At 40.0% G+C, this 11,935-nt stretch overlaps 1 protein-coding gene across 1 annotated transcript in view; it reads right to left on the reverse strand.

Moving 5' to 3' along the window:
* LOC140241720 (uncharacterized) overlaps positions 1 to 11,081 on the reverse strand; it is a 105,670-nt gene extending 94,589 nt beyond the window's left edge. Inside the window, exon 1 of the mRNA XM_072321468.1 lies at positions 10,949 to 11,081. Within this exon, the coding sequence (XP_072177569.1) occupies positions 10,949 to 10,997 (49 nt within the window). The 5' untranslated portion in view covers positions 10,998 to 11,081. The remainder of the gene's footprint in view (positions 1 to 10,948) is intronic.
* Positions 11,082 to 11,935: the final 854 nt, after the last annotated feature.

Raw genomic sequence — 11,935 nt, forward strand, 5'->3', positions numbered from 1 at the left:
CAAATTCCTTCACCCTGTGGTTTTGTCTGTCTCATGAATGTCAAGTTTCCCTCTGGCTACTATTCACATTGTTCTTCATGTCGTTGTTCAATTACAATGTCAACATTTTGCCTCGATAATCACCTCACAAGAGACAAGTGTAGTCATATTTGCTGCTAGTTGTTTGTTGTTTGTTTTGCTGTTTTCTATCACTTTTGTGATCAGGGCCATGGTGGGGAAAGGGGAAAGAGTAGGGTGAGCCGAGCACGAGTGAGAGTGGACAGGGAGAGGGAAATCGAAAGATGGAATCCTCTGCTCACTATTTGTCTCTTAAAATATAAATTGTCAACCTTTTTTTTCATAGTTATGATGGGTGTTTTGTTGGGTGTGTCAATGTGTTGATTTTTGTGCCATAAAAAGAAGGAATAAATATCGCAGAATGCCAACCAAAAAGGAAATGATTTTACCAACATTTCGTGTACATTCGATCATGTATTAAAAAGAAAATTACTCCCCCCCCCCAAAAAAAAAAGAAGGATTTGTTCTCCATTATTAAGTTGTTCAATATATTTTCTTTCTTCAGCAGTTGCGCGTTACATTACCTGTTTTGGTTCTTTTTTTATTGAATCAGAAAAGGAAAAATAAAAAAGAGAAGAGACATTCAAAGCAAGACAATAAGCTTAATTCTTAGTTTGACATCGTTCATTTCTTTATTGGGCAGCGAGAGATCATTCAGACGGTGATAAGTGAAATTTTCAAAGCGTGTAATTCAGACTAATTTGATCTTAATTTGCCTTGGATTGTTTGTTTCTTTGTTTGTTTGTTTGTTGTGTTTTTTTTTTTTTTTTGGGGGGGGGGGGGTCATGTTCTTTTTATCCCACCAAAGGTTCGTTAATACGAAAATAAAATGTTCCGGGATACGCGAATTACCTATCGTGTCGCACCTTATATAGACTGTAGATTTTCGTAAATAAATGTGAAAGTCATGATCCAAAAATGCAAGAATGTTTGCGATTCCATGGATGCGTTTATTTCATTCTTGGATTAGCAAACCTTCGGAGTATTGAGCCTTGTTTTATTCACGGATAAACAAACTTTTGGAATAACAAACTTTACATTCAAAGCAAGACAATATTTTAATTCTGATCGATAGTTTGACATAGTTTATTTCCTAGTTAGGAAGCAACAGATAATTCCGAAAAGAAACACAAACGGAACGTGAAATATTTAAAGCAACTAAATGAGATGAAATTTTAGTATGTTTTTTGTTGTTGTCGTTGTTGTTGTTGGTTTTTTTTTTTTGGGGGGGGGTCATTTTCGTAGTACCCACGTAAGGTTCGCTGATGTGAAAATGATATTCCGAAAAACGCAAATTTCCTACACATTATAGATGCTCGTACCTATAGTGTGAAAATGAATGATAATGATTCATAAGTCGAGACGTATGGCCGAAAGGTTAAAGGCGACGTCTCAGAGACGTGAGGTTGCACACGTGCGGGTTCAAACCCCGTAAGAGCATGAAACAGAATACTTCGTTCTTTTGCTTTTTTTTTTTCTTCAATGGTGTATTACACATTCGTCCATGTAGAAATCATTCGTATATAAACGCACCTATACATACACACACACACACACACACACACACACACACACAATATCCCTTTGTTTTGTGTTGGAGACCACATTGCTTCGACGGCTGCAAAATTTTGCAGGCTGAGTTTGTCAAACCGATCATAGTATGTAATGACGACGACGGATGTGTTGTACTTTGAACAATTGTCTTTCAAGTCCATGTCATTGTTTTGTACTTTGATGACGTCATCACACTGAAAATTATGATTAAAGGCAAGGTATCAAAACCAGCCGATTATAGGTGTTATGTCTATGGGATGTATTTTTCCTAAGTTGCCAGAAATGGCATAGCGACATCAGTCGTTACAAGGCCGCATTTCTGTCTAGTAATGCAATACATGTTCACGCGGCCACGTTTGTTGAGTGGGCATTGACTTTTCCCCGTTATATCTATGCATTGTTTTTTTTTTGTCTTACCATTTCCGTGGATGTCCCGTGGCCGAGTGGTTAGAGAAACGGTTTCGCATGCATGCTCAATATAACTTCAAGGTGCTATATCACATTCTTTTCTTTGTCGATCACAGATGACCGACATCTGATGACCCCATGCGTATCACCTAACCAAAATGTGACTTCCGTGATATCATATGTATCGAAAATAATATGGTAGATTTCTCTTATTGTAAAAAAAATGTTTTGAAGTAGTTTTATGCTCTGTAAATGCATATAGACCTAGGTCAAAGATGACTTGTGAACTCGCGACTTGTGCATGAATTTTGAAGGGGATGACAAAGCGCATTGCGCTACCGACACCCTACTATTGTATCACAGACTACTGCCAACTTTCTCACACTTTGCGCCATGATCATGGCAATTTTCTGTGATGCAACATACTGTAGATATGTAAAGCTCGATAATCCTGCAAAGGCACGCGAAATCGCGATCGCACAGTGTTTGATGTGTCAGCTAGCTCCGCAGAAGCGCAGTGAGTGAGGCAGGATTTTAGTGACCATATCACTTGTCAAATGGCGTTCCATGCAGCAAGAGAAGCTCGCCGGCTGCTCAGTGCGGAGTGGTTGATGGGATATCACCTTGGCACACAGCGAATGAGGTACCGATAATAAATTAATATAGGGCCGTAAAGTGCACAATTGCCAGTATCAGTATCACTAAAGTTAGAGCAGAGGATACAGCAGTATCACTCAGGTCAGGACTGTGTTCTCTTTGTCTTCGAGATCTAGAATTTTCTACATTAACTATTAAGGAAAGTTTGGATTGTTTTCTAAGACCCATTTTGTGGTATCATTAGGTGATCCGAGTATCCTCTCGGATCAACTTCTGTATCTGTACTGATTCTTTCTTTAGTCTTCTTTATTTCTTTCTCCTCAAACGTTGTGCAGAGGTTAGCTCAGAAAGTCCTCTTCCTATCAATTTTCAATATTATCCCATATATGTATCATGTCCCAAAGACGACAGATCTAGTGAAATCATTGTGATCAGTCGACCGTGACGTCACTATGACGTCATTATATGAAAACACATTTTCATTCTTATCTCATTAATGGAAAGGAATTTTTCTATGAAATTTACGTCACATATACTGTAGTTCAAGTCAAGCTGATTCTACACATATTCTCAAAATTCATCTATTACCTTAAAACGTGCGCGCGTTGAAATATTTACATGCTCCAATCGAGCTCAAAATATTTTTGCACACGTTTCAGACCATTTGGAGCATTTTTTGAAAAATTGAAAAAATTGGACGGACGCGTACGCACACGCGCATATACGCACGCACAGCTCATATGCAATAGAAATTTCCCCTAATTTCACTTTGATCGGATGTCTGAAATGTCAAGGAATATTTATACCAAGTTTCAAGTCAATACGACTCAATATGACGTCATACTGGCCCGTCATAGTTGAAATTCCACGCGCGCGCGTCTATGGCGATATACAGTGCAACTGTGCAAAAAAACCGCCAATTTTAAATCCGATTTTACTCGTCAGGATGGACAGTGACCCCCCATTTTCTTTACATATTCTGAAAGCTGATGAGTTGTACACGTCATTTCATGGGTTGGCAATGCTGAAAAAATGATTAAAAGATATCAAATTTCTTAATAAAATAAAAAAAGTAAATTTTCAAAATGACGGCATCAAATTTCAAGTTCACTTGAGTGTATCTCACTTATCCTTTGCCGATTTTCACCCAAATTTCAGTATGTTGCAGCTTATTAAATGCTCTTTCATAAGTATAATAACAAAATTTTGATTGGATGATGGCATCACCTCGTAAAAATGGATTGAAAGTAATCTTGTCAAATTTGACCAAATTTGACCAGTTTACGTGTTATCTCTATGGGAGTGCAGTTTTTCTGGAAATTTTCTGGAAAATTGACATGACTATCTTTTTTGAGCACTAGCTCACTTATCCTTCGGTGAATTTCTCCCAGATTTTAATATGTTGTAGCTGAGACTTTGCGCTATCGTAAGTGTGCCCTTCGTTTTTTCATACAATGTCGGCACCACGTCGAAAAACTTGGTTGAAATTAAAGCTTATCTTCAATGTATTGAGAATATAACATAATTTCTTTCTTCCTGCAACTTTCTCTGCAATAACTCAAGAAAAACAGCCCCTATCACCCCCATATTTTGCACATGTTTAGTTCATGTCAAGTACATTATTTCATAAGATAACAACTACTTGATCAGACACCATCTTGAATATGTAAATTAGGGTCAAAGGTCATAAATGTTTCGTCCTGTATCTTGGTGAATACATGTCCTATCTTTCCCATATTTTGCAAATGCAAAGACCATGTTACATGAATCATTTCACAAAATAACCACTTTTTGCTCAGATGCCATCTTGTCTGTGCAAAGTGGGGTCAAAGGTCATATGTACTTTTTTTCTGATCTTCGTTATGACGTGTTATCTCAATGGGAGGGAATTTTTCTAGATGTGAAAATTGACATGATTGTCTTTATCGAGCACTAGCTCATTTACCCTTCAGTGAATTTCTCCCACATTTTAATACATGTATGTTGTAACTGAGATTTTGCGCTATCGTATCAGTGTCCTCCGTTTTTTCATACGATGTCGGGATTACATTAAAAATTTTGGCTGAAATTAAAGCTTATCTTCGATGTATTGAGATATTTTTTTCTTTCTGCAACTTTCTTTGCAATAACTCAAGAAAAACAGGTCCTATCAGCCCAATATTTTGCACATGTTTAGTTCATGTCACGTACATTATTTCATAAAATAACAACTACTTGATCGGACACCATTTTGGGTATGTAAATTAGGGTCAAAGGTCATAAATGTTTCATCCTCTATCTTGGTGAATACTTAACCTGTCCTGTCTTTGCCATATTTTGCACACGTATAAACGATGTCGCAAAAATCATTTCACAAAATAACCACTTTTTCCTCAGATGCTCATTGTAGCAGATATGATCATGACAGGCGAAGTATAGCGCCTGAATATCAATATGAAATGGCATAAATTCTGTAATATGAAGACTTACAGGTGAAGTTATAATGTTGAAGACTGACTGCGTTCAACTTTTGGTCCTGCAAATATTCCATTTCTGCTCGAATTGATGAGTTAAATACGACTCGGTCGAAAGGAACTTGGGAGAACGACATCTTATACAGTCAATGGATTTGAAACTTGTGCGCATGCGCTGGCCGTCAATTCATCTGTACAGCTGTAGCTTTATGGCAAGGCCGTATCATACTGTCATGGCAAACCCTCTCGCTGTATATTGCGTTGCTTTCTGGATGGGTACGCGCGCGCAGGCCTTGTCAGAAGGCTAAAAGCATTGCGACTCCGCCCAGCACATGAATATTTACGTGCGCAGTGTACTGCATACTGATTTCGAAAATGGTGAATGGGATGGGGAGCTAGGAGATGGACCTGTAAAAAAAACATTTTTTTCAAGATCATAGGACCAGTGTGAACAAGAACAAGGTGAACGTATGGTAGGAATTAGATAAGAATCTTATGTATACTATAAAAGTAAGTTTTTTTCTAGTGAAATTCGAAACTTACGGAGGCGCGAAAATCTGTGACAGACTGTGTATGTTTTTCAAGCTTACCGATATAGCACTCTATTGACTCAGGACGCTCCCACAGTGTGTAACTGTGACACGGAGCGTCCCGGGGTTACTCAGATGCCATCTTGGGAGTGCAAAGGTGGGTCAAAGGTCAAATATACTTCATTCTTTATCTTCGTTATAGTGTATATATGGAATTTGGTACCAAAGATGGCAGATCTGACTCCCTTTTCTAAATGAGAATCCAAACATCACACGGCCAATGTTTCTAAACACAGATGAAACCTGTATGGTCATGCCTATTGCGATCAGGACTTGAATCATTGATAAATCCAAAAAGATCGGATCTCCTTAATTTGTCAGTGTTGACAAATTACAATCTCTAGTTTTGTTTTTTGTTTGCTTTTTTTCACAGCTCACATAGGACCTAAGTTTGAATCTCGATCTACGACGTACGTGGATTCTGATCAACCAGTAAGTATTCACAGGTGGTATGGTAGCCCTACTACATATTGACCACCCTTTTTGAAACCAACCGCATATACATTGGCGCACAGAACGCTAAGTACGCACTTCACTGCGCGCAGAGCACATAAAAATGGATTGGCTTTGACCGTTGATGAGGATGGTGTGGGAAAACGTGAAAATTCACTGTTCATTAATGGTTTTAATCAAGGACAAAATTTCGAATGAATATTTTCACCGAATCGTAATGTAGGGCCTAATGTCTATGGAAGTTTCTAAAAAGCTTTGTACAACACGATGTTCAATACAACTCGGTTTGCGTGCATTGTCAATGCAAAAACAGCGGTCCATCTCAATAAGGAGCTTTACCGCGGGGAGCTGAAACGAGGCCACGCAAGTTCGACGGCAATATTTTTGCACTGAAACTTCGAATCGAAAAGGGAACAACAGCATTTGATAGCGCTGAATTTTCTCAATCACGTAGGCCCTAGGTCAAGTTTTTTATGTGAATTTCAGTGTTAAATATTCTTATCAAGCAAATAAACATTAGGCGGTCGATGAGTAGATACTAACATAGACTAGGGCCTACATAGATTCTAGATCTAGTGGGTCCAACCATACATATTTAGAGTAAAATATCCCGTTTGCGGCAGTTTAAGCATTGTTAAGGGTTTTTCCAACTTGTAAACAAATCAGGCAAATTATTTTCAACCATTTCATATATCATAGACAAGATTATTAATTAACGCAATTGTTTTCATGAAAGAAATTTACCATTGACCAACGCAGTTTTCATGATTTACCAGGGCAAAACCCGGCACAATTTTCGCCGATAAGGGCGATATGCGACGTAGTATTTCTGCTTGCGGCACGATGTACAATCCCTATGCAATACGCGCGTGCTCCGCGATCTGTAGCTGAACGCCTTCACATGTCTCGCGAACATTGCGTAAGCGCCAATTCCCATTGCGAAAGCACGTGAAAATAGCGGGCGCACATGCATTGGCCGCAAACAAGATCGCAAATCTGGCGGTGTTGTTGATGTCTTTCTCGTGTTTTTCTCATTTTTTTTCGATGGTAACATCCACTTTCCGAAAAAAATGGCGGCCCACATCGGCTCGTGAAAGTTCTATTTTACGTGAGGATATGTTTTCAAAATCTATGAACATCGAGAAAACGACAAAAAAATCCAGTTTCTTGGACCATTGTTTCTTAACTGTAATGTTAAGAAGTACCGAAAATTTCATTTTGGATGCGATATATTGTCATTTAGGTGAGAAAATTTCACTTTCGTCAGAGATCGTGCCCATTTTATCGGTTGGTTTTTGTTGATTGCTAGTGTGTTAGTATATGTGTAGTGTGCATGTAACAGTGTAACTATACACAGCCCAGTCGCTGTACATGGTACGTCGCGACAGGGCTGTACGCGCGCGACCACCAACCACTAGGAGAGCGACGTAATCGTATCACGATAGCTTTGAATTTTGATACTTAACATAATTTTTGTCACCTCAAACTCATCGAGTATACTCTTCAATATTTACTCTACATCTGATGCTATCAGTATTCAAATGTACGAAATGAAACTTACCGAAATTGATCATCATATCCAGCATGTCCACACGGTACACAATCTTTCACGCCAGGCTAACCCCGGGACGCTCCGTGTACACAGTTATACACTGTGGGAGCGTCCTGAGTCAATAGAGTGCTATATCGGTAAGCTTGAAAAACATACACAGTCTGTCACAGATTTTCGCGCCTCCGTAAGTTCCGAATTTCACTAGAAAAAAACTTACTTTTATAATATACATAAGATTCTTATCTAATTCCTACCATACGTTCACCTTGTTCTTGTTCACACTGGTCCAATGATCTTGAAAAAACGTTTTTTTTTTACAGGTCCATCTCCTAGCTCCCCATCCCATTCACCATTTTCGAAATCAGTATGCAGTACACTGCGCACGTAAATATTCATGTGCTGGGCGGAGTCGCAATGCTTTTAGCCTTCTGACAAGGCCTGCGCGCGCGTACCCACCCAGAAAGCAGCGCAATATACAGCGAGAGGGTTTGCCACAACAGTATGATACGGCCTTGCCATAAAGCTACAGCTGTACAGATGAATTGACGGCCAGCGCATGCGCACAAGTTTCAAATCCATTGACTGTATAAGATGTCGTTTCTCAAGTTCCTTCCGACCGAGTCGTATTTGACTCATCAATTCGAGCAGAAATGGAATATTTGCAGGACCAAAAGTTGAACGCAATCAGTCTTCAACATTATAACTTCACCTGTAAGTCTTCATATTACAGAATTTTTGCGATTTAATACTGATATTTAGGCGCTATACTTCGCCTGTCATGATCATATCTGCTACAATGCGCAGCCCCAACACTGCGTGTTGGGGCTGGTCGCAGTTAACGCCAGGCCTAACTATACACTTGAACACAGCACAGTCGCTGTACATGGTACGTCGACGTACCATGGAATTGCGCCAGAAAGTGTCATTTTATTTGTTCCACGGACTTATCGCAAGTGGTCGGGTCTCCATGGACCCAGTGTGGCGAACTATTCTTCTGTAATAAAAACATGCATTTAACGTGATGAGTAAAGTATTCTGTTTAAAGGAGAAAAGTATACATTTTCCTAACTATACACAGCCCAGTCGCCGCTGTACATACGTAGCGCGACAGGGCTGTACCAACGAAGCTCCAAACACGAAGAGGGTCCAACGATCGCATGCGATCGGATTGAATTTTGATACTTTAGATCATTTTTTTGCCACTTCAAACTCATCTGACGAACAAAATGATAATGAGACTTCATATCTATGCTAGGAGTATTGAAATTTAGATTCAATAACTTACCTAAATTGATGGTTATATGCAGCATGTGTGAACGGTTCACGAACGGTACATCGTCTTTCACGCCAGGCCATTTCCAATATTCGGGAGGTCACATGATCTGAATGCCCTTTCAAAAGGTCGCGCTGTCGACCGTGCTGCTACACCAACACTCAAGCAGCGCATCGCACGCACGCAAAAGATTTCCGCAGAGATCAAGGCGCCATTTTGAATTCTGCAACGATGAACCGCGACGGTGTTAGGGAATCCGCCAGAAAGTATCATTTTTTGGTTCCACGGACTTATCACGAGGGCTCTCAATGGACTTACGAACCTTCTGTAATACAAGCATGCACTTAAGGTGAGTAACGTTTGGTAACGTGTACATTGTTTATAAAGAACGTATAAATTTTCATAAGTTTTGTAGTTGTGTTGTGGTTCCCCACTATGAAGGTGCCCGCTCGCTGGTCAGACGCTGTATTCGCGTAGCGTATTAACAGCGTCTGGTCGGGCTAACATTTTCCTAAGTTTTGTAGTTGTGTTGAGGTTCCTCACTTTGAGGCTGCATGCCGCGCTCGTCAGACGCTGTTTTCGCATAGCGTAACAGCGTCTGGTCGGGCTAGTAACAGTGCAGTGCTGTGTTTAGCGGTATATTACCGTGTATGCTGTACCTGCCGCGAACGGCTGCAAGGCCGCATACTGCCGTAGTTACTCTACTGTAATTTAGTATACACGTGATGTACAAGAGTAGGGCCTACCACATTTCCCGTGCCCATTTCCCTTCATGAAGAAGTCTTCTTCTTCTTCTTCTGGTTAAGTCTGCCTCCTTCAATAGCCTGAAGATTCTTGCAGACTGGTGCTACATGTATTTACATTATAATACAATTTATTTACAGATATTTACAAGCACATAGAAAATTTGACGAAAACAACTAGCCACTGTGATCAACCGTTAGACGGTTTCGAAATGATCCCACAGATGGCGCAGAAACAATGTCTGACGACAGGGAATTCCAGTTCCTTACAGTTCTTGGGAAGAACGAATGGCGATGCGATTCAGTTCTCGAATATGGTACCTGATAGGAGTGTGGTTGCGAGGCTCTCGTTAACTGAGTAGCCTGTTTGATAATATAGTCCTGTGCTGAAAGAGGAGTAAGATTATTGTGTATTTTGTACATCATAATTAGCCTGTCATTTTCTCTGCGCTGTTCCAGAGTGGTCCAATCAAGCTCTTGTAGCATTTTGGTGACACTTGAGGTGTTATGGTAGCGATTTAAAGTGAATCGCGCAGCTCTTCTCTGGACCATTTCCACTTGGTGGATTAGGTTCTTGGTGAATGGGTCCCAAACTGTAGAAGCATACTCAACAATTGGTCGAACCAACGTTTTGTAAGCTGTGGCTTTAACATCAGAAGATTTTATGCGAAGATTCCGTTTTAGAAATGCAAGCACGTTATTGGCTTTATTGACAGTATTATTGATGTGTTGGGTCCACTTCAAATCAGAAGTAATGGTTACACCTAAGTACTTCACGGATTCAACAGATTCAAGAGGGGCGTCATTTAGATGATACACGTGTTGCACCTTACTTCTTTTCCTGGATATTGTCAAAACCTTGCACTTATCTGTGTTCAAATCCATCATCCATTTTTTCGCCCAGTCACCAATTTTGTTTAGGTCCTCTTGAAGATTTTGCGTATGATGTTGATTGTCGATGGTCATGTTATAAATTTACATGTACAATGTGTAGGTCCTAACAATAAAGATTCTATATGTACTGCGTTTGTTATCAAGTGCAGTCGATTCAGTGCGCATGTGGCCTGTCTTCCCTGTTCTGTCGCTGACCCCATCATAGAAATCCTATGTAAGACCACTCCATGCATGCACAGCGCATGGATATCACTTAGCATAGCAGTCGAGTTGTGTGCCGACTCAGCTCAGCACAGTGGAGTGGCATCATCATTGCCCGGCGAAAGTATAATTTCGATTACAGTGCAATTATTTAGATTAGTATAGTTTCTCACCATCACTGATTTCAAGAATTCGGTATGCTTCCCTCCTGGAAATATCCATCGTTGGCAGAACTCCGAATATGGATGTTGATCTCGTTTTTCCCTGTTACTTGCCCGGCTCGCCCCGTAAGCCGCACAACATGCCTGTAAAAAAAACAAAATATCACACATGCGCGGTGTGAATGCGATACATGTGCGTGCATGCCACTTGCACTGATGAGATAGGTGCATGCATGTCACGTATGCGATCGCAGATGTTTGGCTTCTGCACAGCAGCGCAAGCATCACTAGTACACGTACATAAATACTTGCAGAGTGCTGGCGGAGCGAGCGAGCACGATCAACACAACGCCATGGACGGAAAAGAAAAGACGCAGAGTGACATTTCCGTGGCAATGGCAAGCAGCGATCATAAAGTGCATTGTCGAAAAGAGAATATTGGTGTTGCTTATGGTTTCTAAGTTTTATTTAAGTTTCCGGTTTGTAATTTCAACGCTATTTTTTTTTTTTGAATGACAGATTGACTTTAAAGCTGTTTGTTTTAAATCATCAAAATACTCAGTTTATGTTACTTCGGGTTATTTTTTTATTAATTTCATGGCTCAGCATGATACGCTGAGCTGAGAAGGTTTCTCAGCAGACAGTGGCCTGAACATTCCCGATCGCGGAATGAACCGAAACGGTCCTGAAAATTAATGTTCGAGTCGTCCGACGGCCAAATGAGAGTTGCAAGTATTTCTGTTGATTCAATGTAAATACCATTTTATGTGACAAACAAGCAAACAACTGTGACTTAATTCATGCAATGTAATGGCCGTGCGATAACAATTAGGTTTTGATAAGATAGGGGAGGAGGTAAAGAAAATCGATCCTTATTTTTTTAAAAATCTTTTTATTGTTGTTGTTTTAAAGAGAGAAGAGGAAAAGAGAAAAATTGGTGCCCTATGCAACAAATAATTCGCCCCAAACAATACTAATGTAAAACAAATATAATAAATC

The sequence above is a fragment of the Diadema setosum genome, chromosome 18 (assembly GCF_964275005.1).
Source record: "Diadema setosum chromosome 18, eeDiaSeto1, whole genome shotgun sequence".
NCBI lineage: Eukaryota > Metazoa > Echinodermata > Echinoidea > Diadematoida > Diadematidae > Diadema > Diadema setosum.